Raw genomic sequence first — 18,102 nt, forward strand, 5'->3', positions numbered from 1 at the left:
CTTTATTATTTATATTGTACTGGTTTATTTATTTTTAAAAGATTTTATTTATTTATTCATGGGAGACAGATTGAGAGAGAGAGAGAGAGAGAAAGAGAGAGAGAGAGGCAGAGACACAGGCAGAGGGAGAAGCAGGCTTCCTGCAAGAAGCCCTATGTGGGACTTGGTCCTGGATTCCGGGATCACGCCCTGAGCTGAAGGCAGATGCTCAACCACTCAGCCACCCAGGTGTCCCATATTGTACCTGTTTAAAGAACCATGGAAGACCTACTTGCAAGAGCTAGAATAGTGACCAGCCAAGAGACAGAGGATTTGTCAAACAGGGGGAAATAAACCGTAAAGGGCATCCCAGACTTGCCAGGAGATCTGGGTTTTGATCTAACTGAACTGACACTGTTGTGGGCTCCAGGAGCTTGGAAGACAGAAGCACAGTCAGGAGCGTAGGAGTCAGGGAGGAACAGGTGCCAGAACTACACTCTACACCATGATAGAAAACAGTTTACAGGTAGCCTTTCTTCTCGAATAAAGCTGTTATTCTTACTGCTTGGAAACAAAACAGTATATGTATGTGTATGTGACCGGCTGATTTAGTTTCAGGAAAGTACAAGAAGCTCGAGAGTTTATTAATAATTCCTCCTTGATGCTTTCTCTTCTCTCACCCCATTCATGTGCCAGTGCACATACCCCCCCCCACATCCCCATACCCAGCCACCCCACACGACGCCCCCCACACATCCCCATACCCAGCCACCCCCCATCCACCCTTCCCCCTGCCCACACACACCTCCTTATACTCTGTGCTGGCAGAGAATTAGAAGTTTATCTAAACTCACCGTCACTTGCTAGGCTTTAAGGGGTGGAGCTATGTGGATAAAGGTTGGCTAATAACTGAAATTTTCATCAGGTTTTCAGAAGCCTCGCTTAACTGCTGTGCTTTCATAATTGCTTTTGAAAAGGTTTTCTGGCTTCAAAGAAATCAAATCAAATTTACCAAGCGAATTGAAATCTCCAGGCTGCCGTCCTTCTAGAAGCTCTAAACACTTAAAAGAAGGTTTCAGTTTCCTTCTGTTTATACTTTCTTAAGAGCTGTTTTGTGCAGTTTGGCCTCTTCTTTCCTGGAATGGAACAAAGGTATTGTTTTTAAAGTTTTTTCCCTATAAAATTTGGGATTGATATTTTTGGTAGCTTGTGTTCATTCCTTCTGATGAAAAGATTCAAGAACTGAAAGCTGTTGGTGGAGGATGGGATAGAGTTGATGATAGGAAGATGATTTGGGAATATATACAGTATGTGACATCTTTGGAGCATCTGACTCATGACTCAGCCAGTTATTGGGGTTTGGGGTTCCTCTGCACCCTGCTTGTCCTGATGGTCTACATGCCACAGCCCTCTCTTTTCTCCCCCCTGTCCACTTCACCCAGCCCTTCACTGGTGACATCTCCTTTTCTGCAGATTTCCACTATTTTTTCTCTGGCTCCCAGCAGATCTTCTTGTTTTGGGAATTTGCTTCTGTCAGTACATTGCCTCCTGCTTTGCTTAGGGCTTGGAAAGCTTTAGGACCACGAGAAATAGTAAAGGGTTAGGGCTGAAAGGGCCTGAGGGGCTCAAGCCCTGGATGGTTTGGAGTTAAGGGGTGTTCTAGAGTCCAAGGTACTCAGAATTCATGGTTCAGAAAGTGCAGTCAGCCTGAAAGGTCCTCGGAGTAAAATGCTGACTCCTTTAGGAGAGGAATAAGGTTTTGTGGGCTGCGTTGGGCTTAATCTCTGTTTGCAACCTGTTTCTGTGGTAGAAATGTCAGTTGCAGTACAAATAAATTTTTAGACTGCTGCCTAGTCATGTAGGGGATACTGTCTGTAGGATATTATATTTTAAAATGTCCGTGTACTATTTAGGTACATGCTAGTTCTTGAGTAAACATGAAGCTATTCTAAAGATATTCTAGGAATGGTTGCATATTTGAATTCCAGGTTCATAAAAAAGGTTTTGTGAGAATTGCCATTGTCACCCATTAAATGCAATATTCATTTCTTTTTTCAACAAATGCTCATTGGAATCCTTATGTGTGTAAGCCCTTGGGGGTGCAGTGGTGAACTTAAACACACACACACATTTCCTTCCTTGTGTGGCTTTCAGGTTTTTTTTTTAGCGGAAACAGATAATTAACCAATCTCCTAATTCAAGGTTAGACTAAAAGCTTAATGAGTCCTATAAAAGAAAAGTACATGGTCCTATGAGACTGTATAATAGCAGGATTTGACCTTCTCTGGGAAGTTGGGGAAGGCTTCCCAGTAGGCATGATTATTGAACTGAGATCTAAAGGGTAGAAGAGTTAAGTCTGTGAAGAAGGCGTCAGAGCAGTATATTCTGGGTTTGGGGTTATTCTTTGAGGAAATGAAAAAGGCCATGTGTTGTTAGTAGAAATAGCACACATAAAGAGCTGGAGGAAGTGATTAGGGGTCACTGTGTGTCACCTCCCAGGCTGCGTTAGGTATTTTGCTCTTCTAGAAGCAATAGCAGAATATTGGTGCCTATTTGAGAGGAGGGAGAAGGATTGACAGGATGAGATGATCCTGAAATTTCCATTTGAAATGTTATTCTGGCCATAGTAGAAAGAACAAGTTAGAGAGTGAGAGCAGAGTGACCAGTTATGGGACTTCGACAATGGTTCAGAAGGGAGAGAGGATGGTAGTTTGGATAAGGTAGAAGAGGAGGGTGGTTGTGAAGTACACCTACTGGGTAAAAAGGACTGACTTGATTTGAATATGGGATGGTGAGAGGAAGGGAGGTGTCAGCTAACAGGGGTCATGGTAGACTATGGAGGTTTGGGGATGGATGAGATGGGCTGAGTTGAATTTTGGATGTGCTCAGTTTCAGATGTCTTTAAGACATCCTTGAAGGATATGCCCAACAGGCAGTTCACTGTACAGAAATGGTTTTGTGGCTCCAGTCTGCTCATATATGTGTTTGAGGCATTTGTGTTCTGGAACCATGGGGATGGATGAGATCTCTTAGGGAGAAACTGTGAAAAGAAGAAGATGTAAAACAGAGCCTTAAGGAACCAGAACATTGAATGACCAGGCAGAGGAAGGATGAGTCTACAGTGGAAACAGAAAGGATAGCCAGAAATGTAGGACAAAATCTGATGAGCTGTTAGGTGTGCATAAATGGCAATCATGAGGAGTATGTCTGACTGTAAAGGAGAGGAGAGGGAGAACTACCTGGAGAGTATGTGGGGCTGAGACATATTTTTGTTTTGTTTTGTTTTGTTTTGCAATGGGAGAGATTTGGAAAGTTTAAAAGTCAATTTAATGTTGTATGATTCTATGTACATCTGACGTGCAAAATGGCATCCAGGCAGGGTAGAAAACAAATCAGTGGTTTGCCAGAAAATAGGCACAGTGGGGGTGCCATATAGAAGGCAGTCCTTGGGAGTTCCACCAAGCAAGGTCCTTGATGGTGATAGAAGAGTTATATATCTTGATTGTGTGGTTGCTACACAAGTCTATACATGGAATAAAATCACAGAAGCCATACACACACACATACGCAAATGGGTACACGTATGAGCTGGTGACTTCAGGTTAAAGCTTGCACCCAGCAGTATTGCAACAATGTCAGTTTCCTGGTTTTGATATTGTAAACGGTCATGCAGTAGCAAGATGTCATGAGCAAGAGAGGCTAATTGAAGGATACAGAAGGCTTGTGACGATTTTTGCAAATTTCTGTGAGTCCATTTCAAAATCAATTTTATTTTTATTTCAAACTTTATTTCAAACTAAAAAGCTGTAAAGCATCGATGATAGAGAATATGCAATTTACAGTGGAAAGGTGTCCTGGAGGAATGTCTTTTTCCTCTTTTTCTTATGAAGTTTGTCCATTAAGTGTCCTAATTATTATTTTCGCCATTATTATTCTGCATAAGACAGGAAGCACTTATCATTAAAATGCAACCTAAACCCGCTCCAGTTCTGGCCACTAGAAGACAATGCAGAGGAAATTTGGGGAACTTAAAGAGGAAAACATGTTGGTGGTCCACCTTGTGCATTGCATTTGCATTTCCATGAAAATTTTAGGATCAGCTTGTCAGTTTCTGATTTTTGGTTAGGAGTTGCAGTAAGCCTGTAGATCAATTTAGGCAGAATTTCTATCTTAACAATTTTAAGTTTTCTGATCCATGAACATGGGATGTCTGTCTATTTAGAATTTTTCTTCCCTTCAATGTTTTGTAGTTTCCAGTTTACGAGTCTTGCATTTCTTTGAATTTATTCCTAAATGTTTTATTATTTTTGATGGTATTCTGGATGGGATTATTTTCATAATTTCTTTTTTGAATGGTTTATTGCCAGCATATAGAAACACAATTAATTTTTATTGTTAATCTTACATCTGTCCCTTTGGTAAACTTATCCATTAACTCTAGAAAATTTTTATTAAATCACTTAGGATTTTCTCTACATAAAATCATGTTGTCTGCACATAATTTTACTTTTCCTTTCCAGTCTTTTTTTTTTTTTATTTAAAAGAATAGTTTTATTGGCGTTCAATTTGCCAACATATAGAATAACACCCAGTGCTCATCCCATCAAGTGCCCACCTCAGTGCTGGTCACCCAGTCACCCCCACCCCCCGCCCACCTCCCCTTCCACCACCCCTAGTTCATTTCCCAGAGTTAGGAGTCTTTCATGTTCTGTCTCCCTTTCTGATATTTCCCACTCATTTTTTCTCCTTTCCCTTTTATTCCCTTTCATTATTTTTTATATTCCCCAAATAAATGAGACCATATAATGCCCTTTCCAGTCTTGATGGCTTGTATTTATTTATATTTTTCACTTAATTTGCCTGAATAGAACCTCCAGTATAATGTTGAGTAGAAGTGGCCAGAGAAGACATTCTTGTCTTGTTCCTGATCTTAGGGGAGAGCATCCAGTCTTTTATCATTAAGTATAATGTTAGCTGTGGATTTTTTTTTTAAGATTTTATTTATTTATTCATGAGAGACACACAGAGAGAGGCACAGACACAGGTAGAGGGAGAAGCAGTCTCCACGCAGGGAGCCTGATGTGGGACTCATCCTGGGTCTCCAGGACTACACCCTGGGAGAAAGGCGCGCTTAACCGCTGAGCCACCTGGGCTGCCCAGCTGTGGGTTTTTTATAGATCAGATTGAAGAAATTCCCATCTGTTCTTAATTGTTTGTTTGTTTTTTAATTGCGAAGAGATGTTGGATTTTTGTCAAATGTTCTTTCTGTATGTTTTGAGATGATCATGTGGTTTTCAATCTCTTTATCAATATGGTATATTATTAATTTACTTTTAGTATTAAATTAATCTTATACTCCTATGACAAATCCCGGTTGGTCTGGAAGGATTGATATTAATTTTTCTCTAAATGTTCAGTAGAATTCAGCCATCTGGAACTGAGGTTTTCTTGTGAAAATATTAATTTTAATTACCAATTCGATTTCTTTGCCTGTCATAGGCTTATTCAGATTTTTTATTTCTTCATGAGACAGTTTTGGCAATTCACGTTCCTTCAGGAATTTTTCCACTTCACTTCTATTATCTTATTTGTTGACATATAGTTGTTTAAAATATTAGCTTACAGACCTTTTTTTTTTTTTTTAAGATTTGTTTATTTATTTTTAGAGAGAGGGAAGGGGCAGAATGAGAGGAAGAGAGAGAATCTCAAGCAAACTTCCCACTGAATGCAGAGCTGGACATGGGACTTGATCTTATGACCCTGAGATCTTGACCTGAGCTGAAATCAAGAGTCAGATGCTCAATTGAGCTACCCAGAGGCCGCTACATTATAGTCCTTTTAATATTTGTAGGATTGATGATAGTGTCTACTTTTTCATTCCTGGTTTTCCTTTTTTTTTTTTTTTAATGATTTTATTTATTTATTCATAGAGACACAGAGATAGAGAGAGAGGCAGAGGCACAGGCAGAGGGAGAAGCAAGCTCCATGCAGGGAGCCTGATGTGGGACTCCATCCAGGGTCCCCAGGATCAAACCCCGGGTTGCAGGCGGCGCTAAACCCCTGCGCCACCGGGGCTGCCCATTCCTGGTTTTCCTAATACATGTTTTCTCTTTTTCTCTTGATCAGACTCCCCAGAGGTTTGTTAATTTGCTGTTCTTCTCAAAGAACCATCTTTTGGTTTCATTGATTTCTCTAGTGTTTTTGTGTTCTGCTTCATTGATTGCTACCATAATTGTTATTATTTTCTCTCTTCTCCTTGCCTTGGGTTTAGCTTTCCTTTTCCTAGATTGAAAATTGAAGGTTTTGATTATTGATTTAAGATTTCCTCTTTTCTAATGTAGCCATTTATTATTATTATTTTTTAATGTAGCCATTTAAAGCAATAACTTTCCCTTTCTATTTTGCTTTAGCTACATAGCATGATGTGTGTTTCTTTCTGATTATAATTCTCTCCCCATCAAAGATATGTACTACTCTTGCTTTAATAGCATTTTTCTCATTTTCCTAAATATACATTAGTTGCCTTTTTGGGAAAATTATTTGAATGAAATTACATTGAATATTTGTGTACAAGTGTGTGTGTGTGTGTGTGTGTAACCTGTCCCTTCACACTGGTGTATATTTTTACAACTAGTCTTAATTGGTTCATGTACACTTTGTCTCATATTCCATGGCATGGTATTCCACCATTATAATTTATTTACATAATATATAAATATTTAATTTATCATTTTATTATTGACAAACATTTGTATTGTTTCCAACTTGAAGCTAATATGAATAATGGTGTGATATACATCCTTGTATATGTAACTTGGAGAACATATGCACAGTTCTCTAGTGTTGAGACTTAGTTAAAAGTGGGACGGCTAAATTATGATGTAAGAGTATTTTCTATTTTATTAGAGAATGCCACACTATTTTCCATTGTGATTGAACCATTAGTGATATATGAGAGTTTCCATTACTCCCTGTAAACACTTGGTATTTTCAGTTGTTTTAATTTTAGTCTTCTGGTGAGTGTAGTGGTATGTTAGTGTGGTTTTAATTTTCATTTCCGCAATTACTAGGTTGAGCCCTCTTTTTATGTTTGAATATTCTCTTGTGAAGTGCTTGTCCATTTATCTTGTATTTGTAGTCTTATTATTGATTTGTAGAAGTTCTTATATATTCTGCATAGAAGGCTTTTGTTATATGGGTATTGCGTATATACCATTTGGGAGTTTGTCTTTTCATTCTCTTATCAGTGCCTTTGGATGAGCATGTTATTCTTTTAATGTAGTCTGAAATAACAATAATTTTCTTTTTGGGTGGTGCTTTTTTGGTGTTTTGTTGGGAAAAAAGTCCACCCTATGCCAAGACTACAAAGATATTTTCCTGTATTATCTTTCAAAAACTTTATTATTTGCCTTTTTTCCCTAAGCTTTTATTTTTAAGTAATCTCTACACCCAACATAGGGCTTGAACTCACAACCTCAAGATCAAGAGTCACATGCTGTACTGACTGAGCCAGCCAGGTACTCCTGCCTTTTTTTTAAAGTCACATTTATGCAATGATTGGACTGTTACACTTAGCAAGCAACAACATGTGTCAAAAGAAAAAAATCTGGGATGCCTTGGTGTCTCATTGGTTGAGTGTCTACCTTTGGCTCAGGATGTGATCCTAGATCCTGGGATCAAGTCCCATATCAGGTTCTCTGCGGGGAGCCTGCTTCTCCCTCTGCCTGTGTCTCTGACTCTCTGTGTCTCGAATGAATGAATGAATGGATGAATGAATGAATCTCTAAAAGAAAATAGAAAAAATCTACATTAAAAGCTTTTGTTGGAATATTTTACTGTTTCCACAGAACAGAAACTAAAATAACCTATTATATAACTTGTCACAGATACAGTTCTTGAGGTTTTTGCCCTTACCCATGAGTAGTGTAAAATTTTTTAAGTTTTTAATTTCCAGTTAGTTACCATACAGTGTAATATTAGTTTCAGGTGTATAGTTTAGGGACTCAACCTTTCCATTCAACACCAGTACTCAACAGAAGTGCACTCCTTCATCCCCATCACCTGTTTCCCCTATCCCCCTCTTCCCACCTCCCCTCTGGTGACCATCAGTGTGTTCTCTGTAGTTAAGAGTCTGTTTCTGGGTTTGTCTCTCTCCCTTTTTTACTCTATGCCTATTTGTTTTGTTTATTAAATTCCACACATGAGTGAAATCTTATGGTATTTGTCTTTCTCTGACTAATTTATTTCATTTAGCTCAACAATGTGGATGGAGCTAATCCATGTCTTTGTAGCCACTGGGCCCTGCCATCACTGTGCTTGGCTCCTAAGTTCACGAACCTATAGCTTCCCTGGCACCTCTCAAGCTCTCTCTCCTTGCTAAGCTTTGTTTCCTCTTGAACAATATGGAATAAAGTTGTTAATCTAAACAAAAACACAGCAAGACTCAAGGCGACAATCCATTGGCAAGTTTTGTTTCCCACAAATTTTACTGACCTGAATGCTACTACCCACAATTTTACTGTTATTTATATTGTAAATGTATTTAGAGTGCAATATAATTATGTTTATGCACAACATATTTATATGCACTATAAATATGTACAATATAAATATGTTGCACTGCTCAGCTAGGTTAGGGTTACTGGGTTCATTATCAATTACAAAAATTAACTCAGAACATAAAAAGGTATTTACTTACATTGTTAGCCTCTTAAATATAGAACTTTAATCTGCCTGGAACTGATTTTTGTCGATGTTCTAGGCAGGAGGCCAATTAATTTTTTCAATATGGACTCCAGGTTATCCCAGCAACACATATGGAAATGTTTATCCTTCCCCTACTGATTTACAGTGTCACTTTTCAAGTGTTACTGTGTATGTGTGCTTGTTTCCAGCCCTCTTTCACTGATGTATTTTATTTATCCTTGAGATAGTGATATCACACTATCTTAATAATTATAACTTTGCAATAAATCAAGATATTTGGTAGGACAAATCTTCCCTTATCTTATTCTTCTTCAAGAATGATTTATCTCTTCTTTGGCCTTTTGTATTTCCAAATAAATTTTATTTTATTTTTTTTTTCCAAATAAATTTTAGAATAAGTTTTTATGATGTAAATAAAACACAAACTCCCTCTGAAAAAACTTTCTGGGAATTTGGTTTGGATTATATTATGTCTATGAATTAATTTGGAGTGAATTGACATCTTTCTAATAATTGAGCTTCCAATCAGTGAACAAAATAAAACTCTCCACTTACAGATCTACTTAATGTCTCTCAATAGAATTTTATAATTTTCTCCATAGATTTCATCACATCTTTTGTTAGATTTATTCCTAGATACTTTGTTTTATGCAATTGTAAGTTTTATCTTTAAAATAGTTTCTTTTTTTTCCTTGCTGCTCTGAGAATAAATAGACTTTTATTTTATTTTAAAAAATATTTTATTTATTTATTCCGGGGGTGGGGAGAGAGAGAGAGAGAGAGACAAAGAGAGAAGCAGGCTCCATGCAGGAAGCCTGAAGTAGGACTGGATCCGAGGTCTCCAGAATCACGCCCCCTGGGCTGAAGGCGGTGCTAAACCCCTGAGCCACCAGGGCTGCCCTAAATTGACTTTTATTTTTATTTATTTATTTACTTACTTATGATAGACATAGAGAGAGAGAGAGAGAGAGAGAGGCAGGAGGAGGGAGAAGCAGGCTCCACGCCGGGAGCCGGATGCGGGGCTCCATCCCGGGTCTCCAGGATCACGCCCTGGGCAAAAGGCAGGCGCCAAACCGCTGCGCCACCCAGGGATCCCCTAAATTGACTTTTAAAATGATTATATATCCAGAGACTCTGCTTAATTCTCATAGATTCTTATAATTTGTCTGGGTGTCCTTTTGAATGTTTTATGTATGCAGTCTATCTTTAAATCATGAAAACTTTTTCTTCTTTTTTTCTGAGTACTATATTTTTATCTTTTTTCCTTTAAAAAAAAAGATTTTTATTTATTTATTTATTTGAGAGAGAGAGAGAGAGCATGAGAAAGAGGGAGGAATAGAGGGAGAGAGAGGGAGACTTACCACTGAGCAGGGAGCCTGATGCAATGCGGGGCTTGGCTTGATCCCACGACTTCCGGATCATGACCTGAGCAGAAGGCAGACACTTAACTGACTGAGCCACCCAGGCGCCCCTTTTGTCTTTTTTCTTGCCTCAATGTCCTGGGATGGTCTAGTACAATGTTGAATAAAAGTGGTAATTGGAGGCATCCTTGTCTTATTTACAGTATCAAAGGAAAGTATTCAGTGTTTCATCATTGTGAATATTTGCTGTAGGTTTGTTTTGGTTTGTTTTTGTTGGTTTGGTTTACACATTTTTTTTCTCAAATAAGGAATTTCCCTATTTTACCATGAGTTTTTGTCATGAATGGATAACATTTTCTTAAACTGTTGTGTCTTTTGAGATGATTATATGATTTTTTTTTCTCATTGGCTCTGTTTTGTGGGCAGGTCTCTTAATTTTTTTAATATGAAATTAATCCTGCATTTCTGGAATGAAGCCTAGTTGGTTACAATGCTTTATCTTTTTTGTATATTGCTGATCTGGGTTTGTGCATATTTTTATTAGAACTATGCATCCATGTTCATGAGTAAAATTGGCTTGTAAAAATTTTTTCTCATACTGTCTCAAAGATTAAAGTAGCCTTGAGGTGCCTGACTGGCTGAATCAATAAAATATACAATTCTTGATTTTGGAGTTGTGAGCTCGAGCCCCATGTTGGGTGTGGAGATTACCTTACTATATTTCTAATGTCTGTATAATTTTCATTCCTAATATTGACATTTGTATTTTTCCCTTAGTTTTCTTAACAATTACATTAGAAATTTCTCAGTTTTATTAGTCTTATCAAAGACTAATCACTTGCCATCAGGGAAATACAAATCAAAACCACAATGAGATACCACCTCACACCAGTGAGATTGGGGAACATTAACAAGGCAGGAAACCACAAATGTTGGAGAGGATGTGGGGAAAGGGGAACCCTCTTGCATTGTTGGTGGGAATGTGAACTGGTGCAGCCACTCTGGAAAACTGTGTGGAGGTTCCTCAAAGAGTTAAAAATAGACCTGTCCTAGACCCAGCAATTGCACTGTTGGGGATTTACCCCAAAGATTCAGATGCAATGAAACGGCGGGACACCTGCACCCCGATGTTTCTAGCAGCAATGTCCACAATAGCCAAACTGTGGAAGGAGCCTCGGTGTCCATCGAAAGATGAATGGATAAAGAAGATGTGGTTTATGTATCCAATGGAATATTACTCAGCCATTAGAAACGACAAATACCCACCATTTGCTTCAACGTGGATGGAACTGGAGGGTATTATGCTGAGTTCAGTAAGTCAATCGGAGAAGGACAAACATTATATGTTCTCATTCATTTGGGGAATATAAAAAATAGTGAAAGGGAATATAAGGGAAGGGAGAAGAAATGTTGGGAAATATCAGAAAGGGAGACAGAACATAGAGACTCCTAACTCTGGGAAACAAACTAAGGGTGTTGGAAGGGGAGGAGGGTGGGGGGTGAGGGTGAATGGGTGACGGGCGCTGAGGGGGGCACTTGAGGGGATGAGCACTGGATGTTATTCTGTATGTTGGCAAAGTGAACACCAATAAAAAATAAATTTATTATAAAAAATAATACATGTAGAGTTTCTATTTTATTAATATTTGTTCTTATATTCTTTCTACTTTCTTTGAATTATTTTATTGCTCTTTAATGTTCTTGCTCATTATTTTTAGCATTTTTAAAATATTCATATCTAAGGCTAAATATTTCTCTCTAAGCACTGCTTACCTTCATACTACACATTTTGATATGTTAGTTCTCATAACATTCAATGTGAAATATTATTTAGTTTCCATTGTAATTTATTCTTGACCCAAACCTATAGATTGTATACATTCTTTTTTGATTTCTAACTTAATTACATTGGAGTCAGATAACATGTTCTTTATGATTTCAATACCTTGAAACTTGGTAAGTTTTGCTTTATGGCCAAGCATACATGGTCAAATTTCATAAATATTTTATGTGTTCTTAAAAAGAATGTGCATTCTGTGTGTGTTGGGCAGATGGCTTTATAGATATTTATGCATATATAGTGTAGTTTGTTATTTGCATGGTTCAGATCTTTGATGTTATTACTATTTTGTCTGTTATTGTCATTTATTGTTTTATCTTTACATTCTTGTAAAAAGGCTGTTACTTTTGTAAAAATACTCTCCTCATGGGTTTATGTTGATGATTGGTGAGATTCTGAAATCTCTAAATAAGGCTTGGAAAACCATAAAGTTCTGTGTGAATGTAGGGTACACTCTAATAGACAAATGAAGGAACTTGTTTTTTTTAAGTTTATAAAATGATAATAGGAACACTGGCTCTGTATAATAGATTGAACTGAGACTCCCATTTTTTTAATAATAAATTTATTTTTTATTGGTGTTCAATTTACCAACATACAGAATAACACCCAGTGCTCATCCCGTCAAGTGCCCCCCTCAGTGCCCGTCACCCATTCACCCCCACCTCCCGCCCTCTTCCCCTTCCATCACCCCTAGTTCGTTTCCCAGAGAGACTCCCATTTTTACAGAAACTGTCAACTCTTGGCAATTTCATAACATTCAGCACAACACTTTGAAAACAAAAAGATGTCTTATACAATTGTCATAATAAAAATGGTACATTTTATGTGTTTAGCTGATTACATGAGTATTTTATTCTGTTCCCAAAGCATCAGGGTTTAACAGCAGGAAGGAAGAAAAATATGGCTTATTGTGACCAGAAAGTGTGGTTTGCTTCCTTACAACATTCATCTCGGAACTCCGTCTCACAATTTCTACTTTCCTCCTCCCTCTCCCCACTTTCTATGTATGTCTTGTTTCTGTTTTCCTAGAATTCCTGTAAGTAGCTCACTCTTCTCTCTCTCTTTTTTTTAATTTAGATTAACAAAAGTTGCCTAGCAATGTTCTAAGTGCTTCTTTTAAAGATTGTGGTGAAATACATATAACATGAAATACACCATCATAACTATTTTTAAGTGTACAGTGCAGTGGCATCAACAAATACATTCACATTGTTGTGCACCCATCAATACCACCCATCTCCAAAACTTTTTCATCCTGCAAAACTGAAACTATACCACTAATCAATAACTCTCTATTCTCTCTCTCCCTCCCCCCCCAGCCCTGGAAGCCACCATTCCTCTTTCTGTCTCTGAATTTAACTATTCTTGGTAATTCATATAAATGGCATCATGCAGCACTAAGTGCTCTTCTGCTGTTTCATGTAATCCTCCCAATAAGCCAGGGGAGAAGGATTATCCTTTACAAAATTGTTTGAATTAAAGTATAGTTGACACACAGTGCTTTTTTTTAAAATGATTTTATTTATTTATTCATGATAGATACAGAGAGAAAGACAGAGACATAGGCAGAAGGAGAAGCAGGCTTCCTGCAGGGAGCTGGATGCAGAATTTGATCCCAGAACCTGGGGATCACGATCTGAGCGGAAGGCAGATACTCAACCACTGAGCCACCCAGGTACCCTGACACACAATGTTAACACTAGTTTCAGGCATACAACATAGTGATTCATCATCTCTGTATTTAGCTCACGACACATTTGGCTTCCATCTGTGACTACTGCAATGCCATTGCCTATATTCCTGATGTACCTGTTATTACTGTGACTTAACTCATCCATAATTGGAAGCGTGTCTCTCTCCTTCCGTCTCACCCATTTTGCCCATTACCTTCCCAACCTCTTTCCTCTGGAAACCATCAGTTTGTTCTCTATATTTATGGGTTTGTTTTTGCTTTTATTTGTTTGCTGTGTTTTTTAGATACCAAGTGAAATCATATGGTGTTTGTCTTTCTTTGACTTATTTTACTTAGCATAATTCCCTCTAGGACTATCATGTTGCCACAAATGACAAGATCTTATTCTTTTTTATGGCTAAGTAATATTCCACTGTGTGTGTGTGTGTGTGTGTGTGTGTGTGTGTGTGTGTATCTACTTATCTATCAGTGGACACTTTGGTTACTTCTATATTGTCCCTATTGTAAATAATGCTGTAATAATCACAAGGGTGCATATATTTTGAAAAGTAGTGTTTTCATTTTCTTTGGATAAATACCCATTAGTAGAATTTCTGGATTGGATGGTACTGCTATTTTTAATTTCCTATTTTCCACAGTGGCTGCACCAATTTACATTTCCACCAACAGTGCATGAGTGTTCCTTTTTTCATATCCTCCCCAACACTTGTTATTTCTTGCCTTTTTGATATTAACCATTCTGACAGGTGTAAGGGGGTAGCTCACTGTGTTTTTTATTTGCATTTCCCTGATGATGGGTGATGTTGAGCATCTTTTCATGTGTCTGTTGGCCATCTGTGTACATCTTCTTTGGAAAAATTTCTCTTCAGGTTCTCTGCCCATTTTCAAATTAAACTGGGGTTTCTTTGGGTGTTGAGTTGTATAGTTCTTTAACTTATATACTTATAAGTTATACTTATAAGTATATAAGTTATATACTTAACATATATACTTATATGTATAAGTTCTTTACATATTTTGGATATATCATTTACAGATATGTTCCCCTATTCAATAGGTTTCCTTTTGATTTGGTTAGTGGCTTCCTTTGCTGTACAAAAGCTTGTTTTGCAGTCCCAATAGCTTATTTTTGCCTTTGTTCTCTTGCCTGAGAAGACATATCTGGAAAAATGTTGCGAAGGCCAGTATCAAAGAGATTACTGCCTATGTTTTCTTCTAGGTCACTCTTCTATTTTGAAGTACTTTATTCTTTGCCTCATTTATCAGACCATATTTTTAAACATTGAATTTTATGTTTTTTGGTTTTATTAAATAACTATTACAAATTTTAAAACAAAGTAATTTAATTTTTACTTTTTAATATACTTTATTGTTTGGAAAAGTTTTATATTTACAGAAAAATTGAGAGGCTAGTAAATAGTTTTCATATATAGTACACACAGTTTCTTTTTTTTCTACACAGTTTCTAATACTAACATTTACACTAGCATGATGTGTTTGCTATAATTAATGAACCAGTGTTGATACATTATTGATAACTAAAGTTCCTAGTTTATTTGTATCTCCTTTGTTTTACCTAAGGCCTTTCTTTGTCCCAGGATCACATCTAAGATACCACATTACATTTAATCATCATGTCTTCTTGGGCACCTCTTGACTAGCACAGTTTCTAAGGCTTTCCTTATTTTTGATGATCTTGGTAATTTCAAAAAATACTGATCAAATATTTTATAGGACATTTATTTATTGGAATTTGTCTGATGTTTTTTCTCAACATTAGGCTAAGGTTATGGGTTTGGGGAAGAATATCAAAGGTAAAATGCCATTTCATTACATCACATCAAGGCTACATAGTCACATAATTTATCACTGTTGATATTGACCTTGAGCATCTGAATGAGGTAGTGTTTGTCACATTTCTCTACTCTAAAGTTACTCTCTCTCTCCCTCTTTCCTATGAGGTACTCTTTGAAAAATTACTATGTGTAGCCCATATCCATATAACTGTTTGTGGGTTTTGGTTTTGGTTTTATGGTTTTGGGTGTATACATGTGTTTGCACTTTCTTATTCTCTGGCCCTACAAGATGTGCTAGGTTCATCTTATGTATTTCCTTTTCTAGTCTGAGAAGCAACCATTTCTCTCTAAGGAGCCCTGGTTTTCTTTATTGGAGAATAATATTAGACACCAAGATCTGGCTGCCAAGTGTACTTGTTGCCCTGGGATACTGTTGCTTCTTGGCCCTCTTAGCTGACTGAGCCAGGACATAAATATGTGTATACTAATTAGTGTATACACACATGTCATCCAGATTTTTCTATGTATATCCATTAGTATCTACAGCAAGCTGAACATGAGTTCATACTGATGTCTCCAATTCTATCCATTACCACCCCAGTCATTCTAGCTTCTTCTTTGTGCTTATCTGTAGATTCCTACTCTAACAGGGATAAACCCAGCCCTCTCTCTTGGCACTCACTTATTTAATTGTGCAATTGCACTATATATATAGAGAAGCATCACAATTGTTTTTTTTTTTAGATTTTATGTATTTATTCATGAGAGACAGAGAGAGAGAGAGAGAGAGAGAGGCAGAGACACGGGCTGAGAGAGAAGCAAGCAGGCTCCATGCAGGGAGCCAGATGTGGGACTCCATCCCAGGTCTCCAGGATCACGCCCTGGGCTGAAGGCAGTGCTAACCGCTGAGCCACCCGGGCTGCCCTAAGCATCACAACTGTTAGCTCTCTCCCCTATGCAAAACAATATCGTCAACTAGAGTGTAACAGTTTTGTGCTGTTCCTTTTGCCTTTAGGCTTACAGACTGTTCATTTCCAAAGGTATTTGGCCAGTACCTTTCCCCCTCACCCACTTGAGTTAGGTTGTTACATTTGTAACAAATTCTCCTGTCAGTCTGCCTTCTTTCCTAGGATCCCTCCACCTTCTAGATGATTTTTTAAAAATTTGCCTGCATTGAGGGTCACTCTGTTCTATAGAGTTGTGTGGGTTTTGACAAATGTGTAGTGTCATTCCACTGTTGCAGTATCATATAGAATGATTCACCACCCTAAAACTCTGCTGTGCTTCATCTATTTGATCCTCACCTCACCTCACTCCCTGAACCTCTGGGAATCACTGATCTTTTTACTATCTCTATAGTTTTGTCTTTTCCTGAATGCCATGTAATTAGAATCACATGGTATGTAGACTAATCAGACTGGATTACTCACTTAGTAATATGCATTTAAGGTTCAACCATGTCTTTTTTGGATTGATAGCTCTTTTTTCTTCACGTGGACTTTATATTTTAGAGAGGTTTTAGATTCATGGCAAAGTTGTGCAGAAAATACACAGTTTCCATATATATCCTCGCCTCACACATACACAGCCTCCCCACACCAGAGGGGCACTTTTGTTACAGTTGATGAACCTACATTGACACATCATTATCGCCCCAAATCTATAGTTTACATTAGTGTTCCTCTTGGGTGGTGGTGTGTCAGTTTGTGTAAATTCTGTGGGTTTGGATAAATATATAATGACACATGTCTACCATTATATCATACAGAATAGTTTCATTCACTTCTGTGCTCTGTGTATTCATTTGTCCCTCACCCCTAAACCCTGGGAACCATAGTCTCTTTCGTTTTACTTTTTCCTAGAATGTCATATAGTTGGAATTATACCACACATAGGCATTTCATATTGTCTTTTTTCATTTAGGAATATGCATTTTAAGTTTTCCCTATGTCCTTCTGTGGCTTGATAGCACATTTATTTCTAGCACTGAGTAATATTCCATTTCCTGGCTGGACCACAGTTTATTTGTCTAATCACCTGATGAAGCACATCTTGGTTTCTTCCATATTTTGACAGCAGTGAATAAAGCTTTATAAACCTCCCTGTGCAGGATTTCGTGTGGACATAAGTTTCCAACTCATTTGGTAAATGCCAAGGAGTATGATTTACTGGATTGTAAGAGTATGTTTAGTTGTTTTTGTTTTGTTTTCAAATTTTATTTATTTATTTATTTATTTATTTATTTATTTATTTATTTATTTATTTATTTATTTTAGAAAGAGAGTGCAAAAATGAGCGAGGGGTAGGGGGCAAAGGGAGAGGGAGAAAGAGAATCTCAAGTAGACTCCATGCTGAGCGTGAAGCCCAATGTGGGTCTCAATCTCACAACCCTGACTAAGATCATGACCTGAGCTAAAACCAAGAGTGGGATGGTTAAACCAACTGAGCCATCCAGATATGCTGAATGCATTTAGTTTTGTAAGAAACCACCAGACTGTTTTCCAAAGTGGCTGTACCATTTTGTATTCCAACCAGAAATGAATGAATATTCTTGTTGCTCCACATCCTCGCCAACATTTGATATTTTCAGTGTTCTGGGTTTGGGCCATTCTAATAGGTATGTAATGGTATCTCATTGTTATTTTAACCTGCATTTCCCTAATGACATTTGATGTTGAGTGTCTTTTCATATGATTATTTGCCTCCGATATGTTTTTTGTGAGG

General features: G+C 37.5%; 1 protein-coding gene across 6 annotated transcripts in view; it reads left to right on the plus strand.

Annotated features, from left to right (window-relative positions):
• The window catches only part of LOC112920491 (cytidine monophosphate-N-acetylneuraminic acid hydroxylase), a 152,040-nt gene that overhangs the window by 48,522 nt on the left and 85,416 nt on the right, over window positions 1–18,102 (plus strand). The window contains exon 1 of one of the 6 annotated variants that reach the window (XM_025999283.2): window positions 818–1,131. The exons of the other annotated variants lie outside the window; for them this stretch is intronic. Within the exon in view, the coding sequence (XP_025855068.1) occupies window positions 1,121–1,131 (11 nt within the window). The 5' untranslated portion in view covers window positions 818–1,120. Of the gene's footprint in view, window positions 1–817; window positions 1,132–18,102 lie in introns of those variants that run through there. 6 annotated transcript variants of the gene reach the window in all.

This window comes from Vulpes vulpes, chromosome 12 (genome assembly GCF_048418805.1).
Source record: "Vulpes vulpes isolate BD-2025 chromosome 12, VulVul3, whole genome shotgun sequence".
In the NCBI taxonomy this organism is placed as follows: Eukaryota; Metazoa; Chordata; class Mammalia; order Carnivora; family Canidae; genus Vulpes; species Vulpes vulpes.